This window comes from Hypomesus nipponensis, chromosome 28 (genome assembly GCF_054491055.1).
Source record: "Hypomesus nipponensis isolate SF chromosome 28, ASM5449105v1, whole genome shotgun sequence".
Lineage (NCBI taxonomy): Eukaryota > Metazoa > Chordata > Actinopteri > Osmeriformes > Osmeridae > Hypomesus > Hypomesus nipponensis.
In genome coordinates, this window is record NC_140388.1 from 1,914,363 (window position 1) to 1,937,600 (window position 23,238).

The window sequence follows — 23,238 nt, forward strand, 5'->3', positions numbered from 1 at the left end:
ACAATTAAAGTTTTAAACACTGACAACCGCACACTACTTATCAAAACGTCATGCAATGCTGCTTTAACCTTCATGACTGGGGAACACCCAGAGGATGTGCCGTTAGCATTTACTAGCGATTAGCATTATCTTAGCCTGCTAAACAATACAGTTTTCACTCCTTATTGCTCACACAGAAAAGTAGTAGCTGTGTGTACAGTGTACACGACGGGCGAGCGAGCGAGCGAACACACACACTCTCTCTCGTTTGCCGTGTGTATGAGAGTGTGTGAGCACACCTATACAGCGCTGACACACACACACACACACATTCTGCAGACTAATAAGATAATAACTGAAAATAATATCCAGTCTAACAGAACTGCTATTACAACAAGAACTAATAATATCACCACAGCTAAAATCACGTTTATTTCTGGAAAAGAGTACGGCAAAGAGGCGAATTTAGCATGTTGAGACTATAGCCTAACCATCTCTCTCCTTCTCATGTGTGCGCGCGCTGCGCTCACCTCCTTAACTTTCTCCATAGCCCATCAAAAAAGAACCAAATCGTCCCTCTTCAAAACAACTACACAACGTACTCATCCAATTCGAGGAAACCGGAGGGAAGGCAACAGACAAGAAACAAGCACAAGTGGAAAAAGCAGACGATAAATTGTAGCTTGTGCTACAGCTTGTTTTAACCACTTGCTAACTAGGCCTGTTTGACTGCCTTGCTAACAAGTTTACAACCAAATCCTTCCAAACAATATGTGTAAGTCAACCACTCAAAATAAGCTCAAAACATGCTTGATATTAACTTAATAAATTGGACTTGTATGTTCAACACCATGCTTTAACCAGGTTTAATTACCATAGCTAGCTGAAAGCTGCTAGTTAGGCTGAAACCTCATTGGTTTACGTTCAAAACTGGCTAACCGAACACTCTCCAAAAAAGCTTTTAGTAAACCTCATGCGTGAAAAATACATCCCCCGTTTAAGTATACATAGAGGCAGATTCTTACCTGTTTTTTCGTGTTAAACTGATGGTGTCTGAAATCCAATCGTCATGCGACTGACTGCTGCAGAAGTTATCAGACAAAGACGCTCTGACGTTGGTACTGGTACTGAAGGCGGGAATTTTTTAGGCGGCAAATTCAAAAAACTATATATTTTTGAAAGGCAGCAAAGTTACGTTTTTTTTTTGCTCCGTGATGGGGTGGAACTGGGAAACCTAGATAGTACAATAATGTAATAAAATAATAGTAAATGTATTTTATTACAATATTGTCTGTTGAAATTCATATTTTGTCTTAAACCACTATTAAAGTGCAATGGCTACACTTCTAAATAGCTAAAAAGCCTGATAACATTTAAGTAAAAAGTGGAACTAGCCAGTGACTGTTGTTAAAATAAGCCTATAACAAAAGCATCCATAATCAATTTTGAATATCTTAAGAGTGGAGCCCAGCTGGAACCCACTTATGCCCATGAGTAGTTTAGCCCATCTTATGCCCATCTACTGCCCATGTGGGGCCCAACAACAAAGCCCCCTTTGAGCCCATGCCCAGCCTAAGCCCATCTAGCCCAAGTGAGGCCCATGTGGGGCCCAACTAGACGTGTTTGCAGGGTAACGTCCTGTCACTGTTCAGTTGCTGATCCTCCTAATTGTGATATTGTGATATTTAGTTAAATCCTGAAGCATGATGTTACGCTACATCGAGAACTTAAAGGGAGAGGTCGCGTTAGCCTGGCTCTGCCCTCTTACGTACTTCTGCTCAATTTTGATTTTGCTTCTGTACTAGGTCTGGCCATGAGGTAGTATTTCAGATATTACAGGCAGGGGCGCCGCCAGGAATTTCGGGGCCCATGGCAAAAATTCAAAGGGAATAATTTATTTTTATTTATTTAATGTTTATTTCAGGCACAATGGCCCATACACAAATACATTACATACAAGAGACATGAATCTCCTTAAAAAAAATGCTTAATTAAAAACAACACATGGCCTATGTACAGTGTAGCAGTAGTCAGTGCAAGCCCAACGTCACAACACGTTAGCAACGACGCATAACTACAACGTGCATAGATGTAGTAAGACTGTTGCAGCATCATACATTTAAGTAATTCAAGACTTACAGTAAGTAATTTCACATTAAATAATGTATTTAAACTCAAGCTTGTGTGATGTGTCGCTGTCTTCAATGCCACAGCCTAAACTTGATGTCAAAAGATGGCAGCAATTTTTTTTTCATTTCTGGCGCTTTCAAACAATCCCCTTAAGTTTGGCTATCAACAGCAGCTAGGCTAGCTTAGCACAATTTACAGAGGTCAGCTTCTCCATCGTGCAGGGCTCTAGTCTAAGATCAAATGGTCGTATTTGGCATTGTTACTGACAATGATCGCTTCAAGCAAACATCTTTTGAATTAGCCATTTCCCAATAAATAAATGTCAAACCTATTTACGTTTTTTGGGGGCATATTTTCAGTTAGCAGATGGTACTGTTTCAATCGCTATTCTTTCTAATACTGCCAGTGACAACGTTGTTAGAATAGCTTGTTTCAAGGGGGTTCAGCTTGTTTCAAAGCAGTGTTAATTTCGTAGACGAAAACTATGAAGAAAAATGTTAGTTAACGACCTTTTTCTCATGACTAAAACGAGACGTGACGAAAACGGATCTTTGAAAATAAAAACTATGACTAAATATATTATAACTTTCATTAACGAGACGAGACGAAAATGTTGGTGGTTGACAAAGTCACAATACTTTTTTTTCTCCAATAATTTTCTAGTTAGATAGATTCCTCCTCTCTGTTTCTTAAGCGCGCTCTCATCTCTACTGCTGTCAGTGGCCGATTCTCGTCTCTCGGCCAAGTTTCGAGCGAGTTAGAGGCGTGTTCGGGCGAGTGTTATCAACCCATGCAATTGGCAAGATATGTCGTGTTGCTATAAAGTACACAGGCAGCATAGCTAATTTAGGTAGTCACCTGAAGAGGCTACATGGTATTTGCATACATTGCATAGCATCATATTCTTCTGCATCGCATCTCATTGAATCACATCTTGTCAAATCGCACTGCATCGCAATAGGGGTGAATCTTATCGTATCGCATTAGTAGTTGCTTTTATGTATCTTTAATGTATCGGATTGTTGGCAGTGCATCGAGATGTGTATTGCATCGTCCTCAGTTATGGAGATGCACATCCCTACTGAGAAGGGGAAAAAAGGAGTTTAATATGGCTATTAAATGTGACTAAAACTAGACTAAAATTTTTGAGTTTTCGTCTACGAAAACTAGACTAAGAAGGATTAAAATGACTAAATGTGACAAAAACTAATAAGCATTTTCGTCTAAAGACTAAGACTAAGTCCAAAATAGCTGCCAAAATTAACACTGTTTCAAAAGTGGTTCTTAAGGAACGAATGCAATATGAGTGGGCTAAAAGCTTGAAAATATGACCACTGTAGAAGGGAACAACTTAAGGTGACGTTAAAGTCATATACGTTAGGTTCATTCTACATAACGTTTATTCATTTAGCAGACGCCCGTATCCAGAGTGACTTGCAATAAGTACAGGGACATGCTTGTACATGAGCAGCAAAAAATGTAGGCTATGCTTTTAAATCTATGCAATCTTCATAAATAATAAGTAGGCATTTTTATATAAAATAAAAAAAAATATTTAACCTTTATTGCCAAACACAAGTAAAAACAAAGATCATTCACTGTATTATTATATTTTAAATGTCTTATATACTCGATGATGGTTTATATAATATAATTTTATGTTACTTTTTGCCTATTTGACAGGGGCCCCAAATCTTTTTTTCGAGTCATTCGTTCATTTCAGTGGGGGGGGGGAACACATATCATATTTTCATGTAGGTTAGTGCATGACATGTGCACCAGCAGATACTATTTCAAAAGAAATTCCTGCATTAAAATAATGTATCATGACAGTTTGTATGATTTGCTTATTTATTATCACACTAGCATTTTATTATCACAGCAAACAGTTACACTGCACTAAATTGTAAGTGTAAATGTAAAGTGAAAATAACAAAACCAGTCAGTATGATGACTTGAGCGAATATCATTCACGTCTTACTAAAACGGCGGCCACGCGAAAGGGAATGAGGAAACTGTTAACTCTACTACAAAATACAATGCGGGTCACGTGAAAAAAGGATCCAAAGACTCGTAGAACGACCAGGTGGGGAAATTAACGAATCGTTCCTCTAGCTACCAGCACAGAGCCTATGCAGGTCACGTTAAAAATGATCCAAAGACTCGTACCCAAAGACCGAGTCGGACGAATCATTTCTGTTTACTTCGACGAGCCTATGCAACAGTCCCGATGCGCGGCCATGAGCAAATGAAAGAATCACTCTTTGAGAGGACTCGTTACTCCCGAGTCCTTATAAGGATTCGTTCAAAATGAACAAATCGTTCACGAACGACATATCACTAGATGACGTTGATGTTGTGCGCTGGTGTTGTAGTTCCGTAATGGCGGCGGAGAAAGATGCGAGCGAAGCCACATTCGGTCCGTTGCGGCAACGCTGCCGAATATCCATGAGCTAAAGCCGGAGCAAGAACATGTGTTGCTCATCCCTTATTGTTTACAACGTTAACAGGGCTACTTGGTTGGTGTTGCCTTTTCAGCTTGAGATATACAAGGTGTGTCATGAGAGCGTGTGAAATGGTTAAAATGCGTGTGTCTCACGGCCAATGCGTGAGAGTTGGCAGCCCTGTGTTTGTCAAAGGTTTGCAGCATATTTGTAAATGCTGTTTTTTTGACCGTGTTTAATGGCTGCATCTCTTTGGCTATATAGCGAGTTACGCTATCTGTGAGTGTGCGCCATTTTGCGCTGTCACATTTACATTTGCACTGTCTGGAAAAGGCATCTGTAACAGAACTGTATGGAAGACCCCTTTCTAGCTTCAGCTGCAGTTGTTGTTCACAGGTTGAACAACTGGGTGGGATAGACAGTTATGTATTGCTAGGTGAGATGTTGGGTTAGTTGCCTCTTTTCGTTTCCACTTGTTTTAAACAAAGTTGACATACCGGCTCGTTCACGTTAATTGGCTCTCATCTCATTCGACTTAAAGACAAAATGTTTCCACACCGAAGCTGAAGATTGCGGCTTTGAAACCAAGTCCATTTTTACCTATTCTTCCTATCTAGCTGTAGATGTCACGAAACAGAACACTTTATAACACAGTGTGTTCACGCCTTCTCTTCACCTGTCGGCAGGGCCGGATTAAGACAATGGCTTTTAGGGGCTGCAGCCCTGGGCCTCGCCACCAGGGGGGCCTCAGGTTGCCCGATGTCGAGTGAGTCAACGGCACCACGCATAACATTACAAAAATTCAGAGGGGCGAAATAACGTGCGAAGCAGAGAGTCTGGCCAAAATCCGCGATGGGACTAAACTCGAATAGCTTCGGAAACTTTTTATGGTACAAAATCGTTGTCAATCAAAAGGAGATGCAGTCTTTCGACACACCCTCCAATCATCAAGCAGAAGCCCAGCGTTCAGGCCAGCCCACTCCTCCATTCACTCCCAGAGACGCTGAGCGTCCAGAGAAGAATAAAATGGAAGGGGAAAAGATGCCAGGAGGAACTGAAAAAGCCAGGTAAAAAAAGAAAGATGTCACTGTCACTTTATAAATCTAGGTTCCTGCAAGGGTGGAAACAATATGTTTTCTCAAAAGCCCTGAATCTTTCAAGTAAACATTTGGGTTGTAATTTCCGGAAAATATAGCTAAGAATATGACTCCAACGTAATGTTCATATTAGGCTAGGCCTAATCAATTTTGCACTGAAATTAATGTAAAAATGTCCGCTTGCGCACCATGCGCGCTTGCATTAATGTGTTCCGATTTCACCTCACATCAAAACCTTGACTAGGTAGGCTATTAGGTTCGGGTTAAGCACCAAATGTAAATCAGTTTTTTGATATTTTAGGAGAAGCTGAGCTTCCATTGCAGTCTTAAAGAAATCGCCACTGCACACAACACTTTTTCTGCTTTTGAGTTCCATTTTCACTTTCTCTCAGCCTACTACCTTGAACGGACCACCTAGCTACGTAAACACATTCCCGAATTCAACGGCGGCGTCATTATTTCCATCAGCGTAACCGGCGTAGTGCAAGCGTAGGGTTTGGGTTCGGTGGGAAAATGTTTTAAGGTTCGGCCAAAACCGAATCCCGTCCAAAAGCCCAATATTCGACCGAATCCGAATCCTGGATTCGGTGCATCCCTACTCAATAGTCATGACATTCTGCACCAACTTCTTTCTTTTCTTTCAACTTATTCTCTACTTTGCAGAGCTCATTGATGAGTTTGTATTGAGAAAGAGCAGAAAACTGACCTTTTAATATCACTGATATGATGATGGTGAGTCACATGTTTAAACTGATCATATTTATAGAGTGGTTCTGTGGACTTTAAAGCATTGATGTGTCAGTGCACCTGGCGTGGGTTTGTGGGCGTGTCATGATGTGCGTCGGGGCGATATAGGGGCCTCATCCTGGTAATTAGCCCCAGGCCTCAAGATGTCTTAATCTGGCCCTGCCTGTCGGTGTCCGCTCTGTGTGTGAGGAGACGCTAGTCCCGCCTACGCTTTCGACACAGAAAGCAGACAAGATGACTGAGGCAGCGGGTTCGACTAAAATGTTGGTGACATTCGTTTTTATGTAAAAATTAATACAATCATTATTTGTTATAAAAATGATCAGTTGCAATATATTGCAGCACCCAAAATTATTGCGCTCATTTCCATATCCCGTGCGATAAGTCAATATATTGACTATCGCGACAGGCCTACAGAGTACCCGCCTACAAGGAAGTCAACGTTTGTCAATGGAGCGAGCCCAGACTCTCTGTACAAATGAAATGTACGAGAGTCTGGTTAGGACCAGGCTAAGGTAGCGTGGCCGTGAACATTGCTTTCTGGAATGGTGGATAGATATTATACCATGTTCTATCGGACTGCTTCAGAATAGGGGCTATAGCCCCAACTAATTTGTTGTGTTTATTCAAGTCAAGTTTGGGACTTGTTTTTTTTTCTGAGCGGGCTTTATGCAGCAGACGTCCTGATGTTCCATAGAACTACTAGCACCAAACTGAACACAAACCTAACCTTCCTGAACTGGGGGAAAGGTCACTGTCTAATGAGGGGGAGGAGCAGCTATGACAGCACCTGCCAAATGAACCCCTCTGTGCTGATTCACTCTGGAGGCCCAGATGGATTCTGTCACAACATTGATCCTCTTTCTACAGGCTGTCAGGCTGTCTGGTCACAGAGGAAGGCTGTGCTTCTCTGGCCTCAGCTCTGAGGTCCAACCCCTTCCACCTGAGGGAACTGGACCTGAGCTACAATCATCCAGGAGAAAAAGGATTGAAGCTGCTCTCTGCTGGACTGGAGGATCCACACTGCAGACTGGAGAAACTCAAGTAAGGACATGTTTGTGTTTTTATATACCTCTTAATTAGTGCTGTCAGTTTAACGCGTTATTAACGGCATTAATGCAAGCCCATTTTAACGACTTCCATTTTTTTATCATGGGATTAACATTCTTTGTGGCCTCGTTTTTTTCACACGCTGTTGCAACAACTACTGACGTTAGAAAAATTACATCAACACACCGGATCTAGCTAGACCGGAAACAAAACAGGCACGATGCACACTTGTTTGGGCTTGCGAGCCTGCTAAAGAGTAGTCGGCTAATGTTACGTTTTGAGTGGATGGCGAGCGTGAAACGCCGAAATAAATGCCATTACAATTTTGAATGGAAAGTTTACTTTTAAAAGTTACCATGTGGTTCCATTGACAAGACCAGAGTGATCTGTGTGTTTTGTTATCGTGAACTGAGCTATCATTGCAGCACGTTCAGTCTGAAATACCACTGGATGGCGAAGCACACAGGTGATGCAAATTCTCCGCCCCCTCATCAAAGCCAGGCGATTGCAATGTTGTTTTCAATGTAAAAAAAAAAACATTGCACCAAGCAATCCGATCCACTTTTCCATGTTGATAAGAGCATTAAAATGAGAAAAAAAAATTGGACAAAAAGATATCAAGGGATATTTAGAATAGATACAAATGTGCAATTAATCGCGAGTTAACTATGACATTAATGCGATTTAAATATTGTAATCGTTTGACAGCACTACTCTTAATGTAATGTTGCTTAACACTGATTATACCATGGTCTGGGTGAATACTCAATTCTGATTGGCTGCAGGGGTGTCCATTATCGGGTGATAACGGACACCTACTGCGTCATTGCAGCAAAACTGTCTTTTCGCCGTTCTAAATTAGTCCGCTGGCTAGACAGGAGTCTGTACAAAATATCTGAAATAAGTAACCATAACAACAGTGACAGAGTCAAAGCCTCCATTTACAATTTTGAAAGACTTTAACAAGCTAACTTGTATTTACAACAATGAGTGACTTCAATATTTATTTTAACCTATATGAAAATGTTTCTTTTCTGAATGTAGTGTGTTAGTGTCACGTAACCGCTCATCTCCCATCCCATTCGCTATTCACCTCGCTTGTCAATCTACTTCAGACAGGCTGCGGTTGACAAGACACCTCGTCAGGCATTATCCCTTACATATACGTCCACGTATGTTAATAGGCCTTGCATTTCATGATTATACAATCACAGACTGCATGTTTATTTAGGACAGTGGGTTAGGAAGAGAAGCCCTATATAATCTACAATAGCCTTTAGTGCAATTATGATTATATAGCTACTAGGGATGGAGATTTGAACTGATTTCACTATTCGAATAGTATCCGAAATTATTTTCGAATATCCGGATGATCTATTTTTGTTAATGTGGTTCCGTTAATTAGCCTGCTGTGACACAAAGCATACAGTAAACACATGAACCACCACACATTCTGGCAATAATTGGGACTGTTCAGCTATTAGATTAAATAAGGGTTGAATAAAGAAAACAAATGAAAGATCAATTTATTAACATGACGAAAAGACAATGAACTTGAAAAAACGCTGCGTCTTCAGACGTAGGCTCTTAATTTGGCGGAAAAGCGATTAGCCTATTATTATGTGAAATAAAAAGTAGGCTACATTGGACTAAATTAAACACATTGGGAAGGCTATCCATGATAAAAACGAAAGACACACATGGAGAAATATTGCATATTAACTTGGAACCAAAATCCTATAGGATACGGTGCGCCACCACACAATGCAAACATAAACAGCCGATTACGCTAGCTCTACATGGCTACTGGTAAGAAAATAAATAAGCCACAACTGCATTAGCCGTACGCATTTTTATTCAGGAAAATGAGCATGTAAACATGCTCAGGGGAGAGGCCAGTACGGAGTCGATTTCGGAGCAGGCCGGCGTAGAAAAAACTGCAGGAACTGAGGTTTCTGCGAGGTACTGCTTAGCCAGGACACAATGCTTCTTGTAGCGCCAAATGAAATGAAAGGAGACTCGAAGCAGAACGCAGGCGTAGCCTACCTTTTTTTGATGGTTTTCATAATTTCTAACGTCACAACTATTAGAATCCACAACACGACGCGACGGTTTTTCATTAAAATCGTTTTTTTTATTAAACTACGCTCATAAGTATTCGAAAAAAGTATTCGAATACTAACTTACTTTAAGATATCCGGATATTCGATTAACCACGCCCATCCCTAATAGCTATGTGGAAGAAATTGCGATTTCCTGTGTGCTTACATTATTCACTAATCAATAGAACTAGTCATTGGATACTAGTTAGTATGTTCTCATGTAAGCTTGCTATTAATAAGAGTAGATTGTGTCTATGTGTCAGGGTTAATAGATGTTCGGGGTCAGGAGAAAGTGCTGGCTAAATGTTCCTTGTTATGGCTACAAGGAGAGCTCCAACTATGAACTCTCTAGGCTGAGTGGTCATGTGTTGGGAGCTGTGAATCTTTTCCTCTGAGACTGTTGTAACGTCATTACTGCCTGACTGTCACTATCTATGTTTACATTCTTGTGCCCTATAAAAGATGGTCCTCCAGCCTTCAGGGCTGAGAGAGACATGATTGAGACCTAAGCCTGGTGTTGTGTTGTCATTTATGGTCAGAGGTCCGATTTTCTCTCCCAATCTGCAGATTGATAATACTTATTGAAATCCAGAACTCAACTGAACTTAGTCACTCCGTTTATGAAGAGACGGACAAAACACTTTCTTCATCAGCTACGATCATAATTGTATTTCCTGTTGTCTATTCCAGAAAGTTGGTTTAAGTGAAAACAGTGAGTTTAACCCTGAGATGAGGGAAACTGGGTTTTCTGTACCAGAAAGAGAGGAAACACACAACCCTCTACAATGTGAGTAAATCACTCGCATATGCGACCAAATTTCATGCTGGGCGTGAAATCTTTAATTAGCCAATGGATAGTACATTTTTCAATTTCACTGGCCTGTGACTGAGTTAGAGGCAAATAATAAGTTTAGCGCAGATTTCAATGACGCACTGTCGCTTGACTGCGAGTTAACATGGTTGGCTGCTATGACAACGGACGTACAATTAGTTATTTTGCTGCTGCTAAACAACAAAAACGGAGATTGCCAAAGTAATGGAAAGTCGCTAAATTTGACGCTTGTCGCTGGATTTTTGTCGCTAGGGAAGGTAAAACGCTACACTGGCTCTGTCGCTTTGTCTCACAAAAAGATCGACTTGATTTTACGGCACTCGTCAGTCGTCACGCTCAAAGAGATGGATGCAAACAAGATGGCCTACAATTCCAGTCTGAGCATAAAACGCTTAAAGGTCACATGATATACTGTGGTTCCCTATTGCTGTATCTGAAGTATCTTTCCCGAAATTCAGCCTTGGTGCATAATTACAGCCACTACGAGCAGTCCCTCAATGAGCTTTCCTCAAAACACGCTGTTTCTGTGTCTGTAGCTTTACATGCTAATGGGTCAATGACATGACATGCATAGTTTTGTGTCCGACTGCATCATTTTCTTTTTAAATAGTTTGAATCAATTCATGACATGCATCACTTTATATTTTTAATCTATTTAGTTTGAATACATTTTCAGTAAATTAAATAAAAATATATTATTTTGTGTTTTGGCATCTCAAACCCCCAAAATGTCAGGTGGCGCAACCGTCCGTGCAAATTAACAGACCAAAAAAAGTATTGAAAATTGTGTTTTAATGATAATAAATTCAAAGTAAGATACTGTGGCACGATTTTATGTTTGAAACCTTTCAAATAAATCAAATTTTCCAAATATAAATACTTTGATCTAGTTGAGATCATTAAAAAAATTTGTCCAGCAATTTGTATGTTCTCAAATGTCAGGGTGGCGCAACTGTAAAAATGTGGCTTTTATTCTGAAGTGGAATGTCATTAATAGTAAACAGGATATTGCATCATCCAGAGGACCCCAACTGACCTTTATGACGAGTGAAAAGGTTGGTAATTTTCTCTCAAATTTTGATAAAAATAGCTACTTTCACCTCATAGTTAGATTGGTACACTTTTTATGTCAGGTGGTACAACCAATGTTAAACTAGGGAAATGTTTTTATCATAAAACTCTTTTTATATCAAAATATTATATGAATGACCTTGAACCTGAACTCAAAAACTAATACAGGCGTCCAACTAGAGGCCTGTTTAATTTGAAATTAGAGGGGAAAGTCAGGTGGTGCAACCAGTCAGTCAGGTGGCGCAACTGCAAGGAATTTAACTATACATTATATCTTATAATATTATTATTAATTATTATATGATATATAAGGCTCTTAGATTGTCTATTCATTTTCTAAAATGTTTATTAGTTTAATATTAAAGATGGTATACAGTTTCAAACATTTTTATGATTTTTTAAAATGATTTTAGATGCCATTATCAACTAAGGAAAAATCTGCACGACACAGGGAGCGCACTAAAAATGATCCGGCTGCAAGAGAAACATACCTTGCAAAAAGAAAAGAAAGGTATGATAAACTGTAATGCAAGCCTGGATTTTGTAGGTGTTACTTTTATACAGTTGTCAGACCTTTCAAAGTTTGTAATGGGAATATGCCAGTTGATCAGTTCTCATGTTTTGTAGTTATCAGAGGAGGAAGAGAGAGGGAAAAATTGTGAAACCCCCCATCAGCCAGCTGTCCACAACAGAACAGAAAAAAGCAAGACAACAGTGGAAGAAAGACCAGAGAAAGCACAGGGAAAGGAACAGGGCTATGGAGGACATTTTGAATTTTACACCAGAGTCAATGGATACTACTCCCATAGAAGTCCCAGCAGAGTTTCAACCTAACCCTCCTAACATTGATAGAGGGAATATTGTCAGTTTAGATCCACCCAGAGCATCCTCAACACCAGAGAGAGTAGCCAACAGTAATGTGAAATGGCTAAGAGAGAAAGCTAAATTGCGCCGTAAAATGCACAAAATGAAGAGTGAGATGGAAGTTGCCAAAAAAGAGTCTGAAAAATTAAGAAAGCGCGTAGAAAGATTAAGGGCCAAAGAATCGAAGAAGCAAAAGAAAAAATTGAATACTGAAGGGAAACGATCAGGGAAGAAACTGGCCATCCAGAGAAAGGAGAAAGTAGCTGACTTCCTCTGTCGAGATGAGAACAGTCGCTTACTGCCAGGGAGAAAGGACACGGTCACAAAAACAAAATTAAACAACAGAGGCGTGTCTTGGTCAAACCTTTAATTGAACTCCATCCGCAGTATAACTGTGAAATGCAGAAGTCACACTGGCTGTCTTACAGACAATTTGTTCGGTATTGTCCTTTCTTTGTTACACAACCAAAAGTTTCAGACAGGAACACATGTGCTTGTTTGGACCATGAAAATGTCAAACTCCTTTGTGACAAACAGCAGCAGAAAGGTCTTCTGAAAACTGCTAGCCTTTCTCAGCTGTTGTCCTCAATCGCATGCAGTACAGAAAACAAGCCATGTATGTATAGAGTCTGTCCACAATGTTGCTACAATGAGGTTGAAGTTTCAAGACCTCAGACAGAAGAGAGTGTGACCTGGAGTCAGTGGAAGAGAAAACCTGTGACAGAGGGGCTTAAGACATATATGAATTTTGTTAAAGAAGCCCAAATTGGACCCTGTACAGAACTGTTGAAACTTTTCAACCAGAAGCTCGACGGCCTAGCCAAACACCACTACAATTGGCTACACCAAGTTAAAGAATGCAGGGCTTTGAAAGAAAGCCTAAGAGAAGATGAGGTCGTCCTCCATATTGATTTTTCCGAAAACTTCTCCTGCAAGCTTAATAGTGAGGTGCAGTCTTTCCATTTCGGAGGAAGTCGGAAGCAAGCTACTGTCCACACCTGTGTAGCTTATACAGCAGCTGGCTCACAGTCCTATGCCACCATCTCTGCGTCTCTTCGGCACGATGAGAGAGCTGTGTGGGCCCACTTGGAGCCAGTGCTGAAGGATGTAATGAGGAAATGCAACCCATCCCCCACAACGTTACACGTAATGAGTGACGATCCTGTCACTCAGTACCAAAATAAGAAGAATTTTTATTTGCTCAGCACCATCCCCTTCCTCTCAGGCTTCAAGCAGGTGACCTGGAACTTCTCGGAGAAGTCCCACGGCAAAGGCGCCCCCGATGGAGTTGGTGGTGCAGTTAAGCGCACTGCTGACTGAAAATGGGAGCAGACGTCCAGACCCCAGAAGATTTTTACAGCCTTGTAACAGAGAGGAAATCTGACATCAGGTTCTTCTGGGTGACTGAGGAGAACATCAGAAAATTTGATGAAGCAGTTCCTGAAGCTGTGCCACCTGTAAAGGGAACTATGGCGATACACCAGGTCATCTCCACTGAGCCAGGGAACATAATGCACAGGGAGATCTCCTGCTTCTGCAACAGACCACATATCTGCCAGTGCCACAATACCACAAGGGTCAACTTGCAAACAGCCGGTACCCAGGCCAGTGCCCAAGATGACGATCTGAATGGGAAGTTCATCTTAGTGAAATACGAAGGTCAGCCATTCGTGGGACAGGTTCTTCAGGTTATTGGTGATGAGATTGAGGTGAGCTGCATGCAGCAGTTGGGAAGAAAGAATGTGTTCACTTGGCCCCATCCAGCTGATATCATTTTTTACTATATAAAGGATGTGCTCAAAGTAATATCAGAACCAGAGCCTCTTAATTCACGGCACACACGGCTAACTCATTCAGACTGGGACTGCTTTAGTTGCCACAACTGAAATGGCATATCAGCTCTACAAGAATTAAACAGAGAGTAGCCAACAGTAATGTGAACATTTCTGTTTTATGTTTTGAAATATTTTGTCAAACATTACTTTTTTGTTAAATAACAATACGTTTTTATTTTGTGTTTAGTTATTGTTACATTCCAGTTGCTATTAATTGAATGTTTTAAAATCTTGGAATACTTTCTATGAATGAATTTGAATATATTTAGACGTTTCAATGGTGTTATGTTTAAATATTACACTAAAGTTTTAAACTAAAACATGATACTTTAGAGTGTGACTTTGTTGTTGTTAATTTACAATTCATTACAGTGTATCTAATCAATCTGTTGCACCACATCCTATACCGAATGTGATCCTGTGGCCTATATCCTGTTTTTGATCTTTCAACTACTTTTATTTTAAAAGTCTTGATAAATGTGATCAATTTACTACCTTAACATCAGCAGAGACTGTTAACAAAAATATTTTTTTTGGTATTTGAAATAAAAATGCAATTATTCTGCATATTTCCTGTCATTACTACTGTTGTCAGGTGGCACAACTGAATCGTCAGGTGGTGCGACCAGGTAACATTTGTATTTAAACCAATAAATAATAGGTTAAAGTGACAAATGGTTTTAAACTATTATGTGCATAGCTATTGTATTGAATACATTAATTTGTATATTCGTAAAACTATTTTTCTGTCTTTAAATGTAAAATTGGATGCTTAACATTTACAAAATACCTGGCACTAGGCTGCAACAATCTTAAATTGTTGTAAATACCAAAAAGCAGACACAAAATAATAATCTGTTAAGCACTGTATACACACTAAGGAACACTTGCTAAAAAATTCACTTTGAGTAAATGGTAGGTAAATATATATATTTAAAAAAATATTTGGTTGCGCCACCTGACATTTTTTGGGTGGTGAAGTTAAAAATACAGTAAAAAAATGAATTTAATCACTTTGAAAAGTTATTTATCAAATAAGACTTGTTTAAATACATTGCTCCAATGTCAAAAACATGCATTACATCCATTTTGAAAACACTTTAAAAAAATATTTTTTTAAAGCTTCATTTGTCATTGACCCTAATGAGGAGGAGAGGGGCGGCAACATGCGCTAATGTTTACAACGGATGTATCGCAATGGCTCGTAGCCCCCGTTGCTGTAAGATGCGATCTGATCTGATCACCCTGGTTTGCAGAGGTGCACACTCATAGTAATTTCAACTAGAGAGGGTACAATTTCTGGAGAAATTGTAGGGTGTGCTTGCTTGCTTTAGTTGCAGGTGGGTCCGTTTTCCCTTCTAGTGATATTTTTATATTTCAATCAAGCATTTAGCCTACTCATATTTAGTACTCATATTGCATAATTCATTAAGAACAGCATTTGAAACAAGGAACCCCCTTTGAAACAAGCTACTGTAACAACGTTATCACTGGCAGTATTTCAGATGGAATTGTGATTCAAATAGTACCGTCTGCTAACTGAAAATAAGCCCCCCAAAACGTAAATAAGTTTGATATTAATTTAAGGGGACATGGCTAATTCAAAAGCAGTTTGTTAGCTGCCGTTGCTATCCACACCACTGATTGTTTGAAAGCGCAGGAAATTAGAACGTTTCTTTTGTAAGGGATATAGACCCGAAAGGGCGAACAGCTCAAAGCGGAGGGGTTTTGTTTCGCCCTGAAGGGGCTTATTTCCCCGATAATGACGTTCTATAAATCATCCCGCTTATTACACGGCTACTTGCCAACAAAAATAACTTAACACAGTGTGTCTTTTTACAATGTATTTGTTACCATTCGTATTGTTGATCAGCAGAGAAATAGTTTGCCAAAGACGTTGAACTTTATAGACTTTGAACGTTCTTTAGGGTTCAAATCAGCGTTTAATAGGCCTATTGTTTCGTTGATCGTTCCTTCCTTCATTCATACTACATACATACTGTAGGCTAGGCTAGTGTTGTAAGGGTGAACTAGCCAGTGAACTATACAAATAATGTAAGATATATATAATTTAGGCCGAAAATGAACTTCCCCTATTTGAAAGACCAGCAGCCGTCTGCGCTTAATCAAACTCATCTCGTTGCACTTATTGAGAACTGGTCGCTATTTTCCAACAGAGAGGTACCGGTATGCCATTCTGAATGATAAAAGGTGGGTGCAAAATCCCTTCGAATTTGAGAATCCTCCTCAGGCTTTGCTTGAGTTGACGCTTAGTCCTGCAGAAAAAACAGAGTTGTTGCAGCTCAGCTGCGATCGTACTGACGCTACGGATCTGTGACCTTATCATTCTGGATAAGCATTTCGTCAGAATATCCTGGCCTCAGTAGAGCCAGCAGGCCTATTTCTAATTATATGCTTATTCCTTTCACTACCACGTACATGTGCGAATTGGGATTTTCTGTGCTCACAAAAATGAAGACAAGCACAGAAACTGACTGAATGCTGCGCCTGATATGCGCGTTGCGCTCCTCCTGCACCACGGACTGAAACGCACTACAAAAACGCAGACAGGTGTTTAGTAATGATCCATAATTTAATTTCAGCAAGGCCAGCTTTGTGTTGGCCCAAGTTGAGGAAACAGTAGTGGCTGAAATGTTTGGCGCAGACATACAAAACTTTGGGAAGTTGTGTCGGCGCATTTCCAGCAAAAATAAAATGAAGATACTGGTTGTGCAGAGGCTTGGATGAAGGAACTAAAAAAATACTTATTGTTTTGATTTGTACATCCAAACACTGAGCAACTGTTATGCTTCGTTCGTTTGCTAGCCATGATGTCTCTCCAGGAAAAACCGATATCGCACTTGCCTTTGCACGATCGTAGCTCACTTTTTCATGGGCGGGCCAGATTATCTGGGCGGGCAAAGCAGAGAGAAGGGCGGTAGCCTGGCTCCTTGTGACGTCGCAAGGAGCAGATTTTAAAACAGAACGTTTAAGCCTTCATTTTCTCAAAACACCCAGGGCTTGGTTTACACCTATCGAAAATTTTAGCCACTGGGGGACCAAAGGCAGGCTAGGGGAACTTATTAATGTTAAATAACCTCCAAAAGTTAAGTTTTCATGTCATGTGACCTTTAATACTTTTTTTTTGTTTTCAAGACAATTTAAGATTAGGCCTACTGTTCCTTGTTCAGATTATTTTTGCTCTGCTTAACAGCTCTGCCAACTGCGAAAGAGCCTTCAGTGCCCAAAAGAGAATACAATCAGATGTCTGCAGCAGTCTCACATCCTCATGCCTTTCAGACCTGATCCTTATTTCAACAGAAGGCCCAGAGCTTCAGCAGTAGGCCTATGAACCATTAGGTGCGTTTCATGTGCGCTGCGTGAAACGACCGGCGAGAGTAGCCGCTTGCAGTCGGGAGGAGTTGAAAACGGCTCTGTAAAGTCAGACATTCCAGCTTCTCGTGGTTTTCTGCGTTGACGTCAGTCATGGCTGATCAAGCGCTGTTTGCTTACTTTACTTTATTTATAATTAAACTTAGTCTTTCCGTTAGTGAAGAGGCGGACTAAAACCCTTTCTTCAACTAATTTTGTATTTAATTAAACTGTTTGGTCCGGATTTGAGCGTTGGCTAAACTGAAGGTGTCAGAATAATTACAAAACACGCGTCAAAGTTGTTGTGTGTGAGTCTGGCCAATCATGAAATAGCAGTTGCTCTTGAGAAAATGCGCTCGGCTACACAGTCGGCAGTTCTCGAATCGATCTCACGGTACTTTGATGGCTACGTCACAGTGACCTAGCCTTGGCGCTGTCTCAAGTCGGACAAAAAGTCTAACTAGAATTCACTGTTTCAAATCAGCCGTCTGCAGCGCTGCATGAAGTCAGTCCATGTCGAACGCACCTAGAGTCAGCACTAGAGAGGTGGCTGAAGTCAAGTAGCAAAAGAAAGCCATTTGCTAAAAAATTGTATATTAAATGAGTATGCAACATAAAGAATAATTCAGACAGATAATGTACTTGGTATTGTTCCTGAATTTCATGTAAAAAGTCTGGCGAGTAAAATAAAAAATGTACTAGCCAATGGCGAAGGTAGCTAGCTATGTTTTCTGTTCAAAAAGTATTGTCTTGGTGAGCCTTTGTGAATAAACGTTTTCAGTTCTCTACAAAATGCTGGCTAATTGCACAGTAGTATGTGCCTGCTGTGAGCTGATACAGTGACCGGTCCACCGTTCTATCAAACGTTACACAACCAATTAAACTTCATCTTTAGACTCTTAACTTTAATGCAGAGTTTCGATTGGTTAATATTAGCCGTCAATCACTCCCTTTGCGAGACACAAGTGTAGATGACTTCACACACGCAGTTGAATAATCACTCACGGACCCTCCCCCCTCACACACGTTGGCCAACTCTGGGAGACTCGCTCCCTCCTCCTTTTTCTCCATGAAGAAAAAAGAGAGAGCCCTGTCATCCACCCTATTGTTTTTGAAGCCGTATAACACATAAAGATGACGTGAAATTCTCTAGTTTTCCATACAGAGCTAACCTGGTATATACTGAACATGTCCCTGTTAATCTGTGCTGTGGAGGTTGATGGACCCTCCTCAGGGTTTCCCGCAGCACTTTCCAGTTAAGGCGGCCGACTAAGCAACACACGCCTGCTGCCTTAACTACGTCATCCAAAAAAAGAAGATTAATGCTGTGTTCCTCCGTCCTGTTTGCTCCCTTTCATTCCAAACCGTCCCTTCTCTACAGAATGCATTAGTAACTACTTACATTTACATTTAGTCATTTAGCAGACGCTCTTATCCAGAGCGACTTACAGTAAGTACAGGGACATTCTCCCCGAGGTAAGTAGGTTGAAGTGCCTTGCCCAAGGACACTACATCATTTGACACGGCGGGAAATCGATCCGGTAACCTTCTGATTACTAGCCCGACTCCCTCACCGTTCAGCCATCTGACTCACTAACCGAGAGTGAGGTCATGCCGGGAAATATTAAACTGAGGCTGGAACGTATCGGCAAAGCCGAGGTTTGAAATTTCCTGGCATGACCGAACGGTCGAGGTTAATAAGTAGTTTATTATATGGCATTTTTAGCTTCTTTTCATTTTTTAAACGAAAATAAATGGTACCTCTAGGCTAATTGTAGCTAGCTCTCAAGTCTTCTCACGGTGTGTTTCATGTGTTGCCTAAAAACTCATTACTTTTGATAGAAAGCGGACAACATGGTTCTGCTAAAATGGCTTTAATTTCAACACAAAATAACAACAAGTGATTCCAAGTCTAGTCTTCATCCTCACTTTCGATGACAAATCTTTTCAGCATCATCTGGATGGTAAAACTCAGCAGCTGACTCATCAATATGGCTCATTTTGAAGATGACGTCAGAGGGCAATAAGAATACTTATCAGACCGCGGTCAATACACGGCTGGCATGACTACCCATTAGCCAATCAGAAAGCTTGTACCGTTGTTGCCATATAATAATCTATCATACAAACGACCCCCCCCCCCCCCCCAGAACACATTAGGCTAGACTCTACAACCCCCCATCCCCTTCCCCCCCAGTCTGACGGCAAACCCTACCACCTTAACTAACACTTTTTCGGTGGGAAACCCTGCTCCTCCTTGTAATGCCCAGTCATGCTTTGTTATAAAGGAGGAGAAAGTAAGATGTATACCTCTGTAGGTCTTTCTGAATACCTCTCTGTGGCAGCAGACAACATATCTGTATCATTCTGTGATGAAGAGCATTCTGTTCTACAGTACTGTATGCATTCTTTGCAATAGTGAGAACTTAAACTGCAAGAGGTTCTATTGTGGTAGAAGGCTCAACAATGCAGGTAACACCATCAATGACCTTTGGGAGAAATGAAGCCCCCAAATTAAATCTCCACAAACACACTAACATGTTATGTGGGCACTTGTGTCCTCGGGGGTGATAGGCTTGGATGAGCTCCCTCCAGGGATGCCTTCAGCCACTGGTCGCCCAGCGTTCTGGCTCAGAGCCAGCTCTTCTGCCTCTGTCAGAGGTGGTGCCCTCCTCTGCCTTCTTTCTGTTAGTCCACTACAAGTCCAATGTTCATATACTGAGCAGGATATTAGGTGAGACAACATCTATGTGTTAAAAAGGCATTCTTACAAGTTGAGACAGCCACTGAATGATATGTACTTGATTTAATCCTGTTAAATATGATTAAAACAATCATGTGTCTGGTAGGCCTAAGCAAAATATGCCCTACCTGTTTGAACTGATTTTATAGGGTTTTAGAGGGTTTTCACCGACGTCACGTTCTAGGCGGTAACCCGGATGCGCGGCCATTGTGGAGGCACTCAGTTTTTTTACACAATGGAGTATTGTGCGCTTTGGATACTTTAAGTGAATGTAGTCATGTCTAAACAACCGAAAAGCTCATCAAAACACGTCCAAGATGCAAAAGGCATATATAGGGAAGGACTTGGACCACAAGAAAAGGCGCGATATTTCGAGACATTACGCAGACATGAAAATCCCTCACCTTTCGGCGAAATTTGCCGTTTTGAAACCAAAATAGGTGACCTACGTGAATTGTGTAGATTCGATGAGAAATTGTTAGGGGGCGCGTGTCAGAAGGGAGCGCGAGTGCATGGAAATATTAACGCGAAGGGCCTTGCATCACCAGTGCAAACCACCATCAGAAGCTGGAAGCACTCCTGGCCTCAGTGAATGATGGTTTCAATTATTTTTATATTTTCTGGTATGTATAAGTTAAGTTACCCAGGAGCTCTGTTGACATAGATTTAGCTAACGTTAACTACAGCTTGATGAGTTGAGTCATTGAACACAGCAGGAGAGAACGCAACGTTAGCCAGCTAGCTAAATCTCCGGTGGACAATTCCAAATGAATGTATGCAGCCCTTAGTGCCACACAACAGTGACACTGACAGATCGAAAGCTAACTTGAGACAATATAAAGATGGAAAACCAGGCTAAGAAACGTAAACGTAATTACCTTCACTAGACAACGTTTTACCAATTGGACAAACGGCTATATTTGTTTCAAGCTCCAAAAACTATTTTTCGCTCAAATCAGCCCAAAAAATTAACCATGGAAGTCCCTAACTAGCATCACATCAGGCACAGAAATTGCATGCATTAGCAGGGCACTCGCTGTGGTGGCGTATACGGGACCGGTTCTGGTGGGCCGGTCTGGATCAAAGTCCAGGGCCTATTTTTACTCCCAGTCCGTCCCTGCCATTCAATCAATAAGCAGACCTGCCAACCTGTACGCAATTTGTGTAGCAGATACGCATTTTGACTTCAAAGTACGCTGGTACTTGTATTGGCTGTCAATCAAGACGAGTTAAGTTACAGCATGTCCACCATCTCTTGTGGGGGCTTGCATAATACTTAGTCAGGAATTGCTCCTCCCAAGGTTTCTTCCATTTTTTCTCCCCATTTTTTCTGGGAGTTTTTCCTTGTCTTCCTTGAGGGTTTAGGTTGGTTGAGGGGCAGTTCTATGGGTGTATGTGAAGACCTCTGTGACATGCTTGCGTGTAAAAAGGGCTATACAAATACATTTGATTTGATTTAAGGAGGCCATAATAATTTTCGACTCATGGCTTAAGTTACGTTTCTCCAGCTCTCCCCAGGTTGGCAAAAAAGTATCTCAAAATGCATCAGATTGATGCTTTAAAATATGGAATATTAAAAAAATTCTTATGGGGGAGCATGCACCCGGACCCCCTTAGAGGGGTAATATCCTTCTCACCTTTTTCACCCCTGACTCGTTTTCATGCCTGATTACGATTTATTGGCGGTGCAGATCCCTACGAGTTAGCTCCCTCTTCTTAGATCTGTGACGACCCGGTGATTCTTCCTTCAGTTGTGTATCCCAATTTAGTCAACTACCTGGTTTTCTCGCCGAGCCCATACACAGCGGAATACTTTAAATCCTATAAAGGTTTGGAAGCCTATAACGAGATGGTGTGTGGATGGGTGAGGGAGATGCAGTACCAAGTTATCAACAACAGTTGTGTTGTGAAGGCCAAAGTAAGTAACGCAATAACGTCTTTAATCAACCTAACATATTCCAAATGTCTTTCTCGGTCTGTCTTATTGGTACAACCTGAAACACGGCAATAATGAACCATTTTCCTTGATGACGTTCGGGATGTACTTCAGTGTCTGTGCTTTGTTGTGATGCGGAGTGCCTCCAATATGGCAACTTCCGGTCTGATGACGCGTTGTGAAAACCCTCTATATTTCATTTTCAGCTGCTGCCAAGTGTGTTTTGTGGCCATACGATTGTTCCACCACTTGTTCAGCTGTAGTTAGACGTGTGGTTAAATATCAAATAAATAGACTGCATTGAAATGTACTCATTGACCAATTGTCTGTGTTTTGCTGTTGCAGTAGTTTATCTTTCAGAAAATGTTTGCATACTCGCCTGCACGCATGAGAATTTCTAATTCCAGTGAATTAGTATTAAACTAACTCAGATCAGCTTTACTGGAACCGATGACTCTGTACTTCCCATCTCAGGGTTCATCAAGTCAGAGTTCAGGGTTAGGCTCAGAGTTTGTAAAACCTGCTTTCTGGAATACATCTCTGATAATAAACATAGAAACAACATGTTTACTTTTGTCACTTAGCAACAGGTGAAGTGTCATTTCCTCATCATTCCTCTGCTTATCCCTACAGTGTGGATCATGGTGGAGAGTGCAGGATCAAACCTGGTCTTAGGAAATGTGAGTATTGACTGCTACTTAGTTCTAGTACACAGGGTCCAATGTTTCCCACAGATTAGAAAGCTATTTGTGGCGGGGGGGTTCATAATTCCTTCGTTAATAATTAGTTACACAGAACTTTATTATATTAAATATTAATCCAAAATGATTTACACCTTCACAAAATCAACAACAAACAAATAATTTCTGCATGTGCAGGTACCTACCATATATGCAGGAACATACCTTTAGCTACGGCATTAATGCTGAAGGCTCGATGATATAGCTGTCTGTCTTACTAAAACAGCGTATTTAGGCCGTTCTCTCCTCTCACCCCTCCCCTCCTCCAATTCCACCCCCAGGGCTCGCAAAGAACT

The 23,238-nt window shown here is 40.9% G+C and overlaps 1 protein-coding gene across 1 annotated transcript in view; it reads left to right on the top strand.

Annotated features, from left to right (window-relative positions):
- Positions 1 to 23,238, top strand: part of LOC146219453 (NACHT, LRR and PYD domains-containing protein 12-like) — a 120,974-nt gene that overhangs the window by 94,533 nt on the left and 3,203 nt on the right. The window contains 4 exon segments of the mRNA XM_084694358.1: positions 7,268 to 7,441; positions 11,379 to 11,436; positions 11,866 to 11,963; positions 22,836 to 22,882. Of these exon segments, the coding sequence (XP_084550484.1) occupies positions 7,268 to 7,441; positions 11,379 to 11,436; positions 11,866 to 11,963; positions 22,836 to 22,882 (377 nt within the window).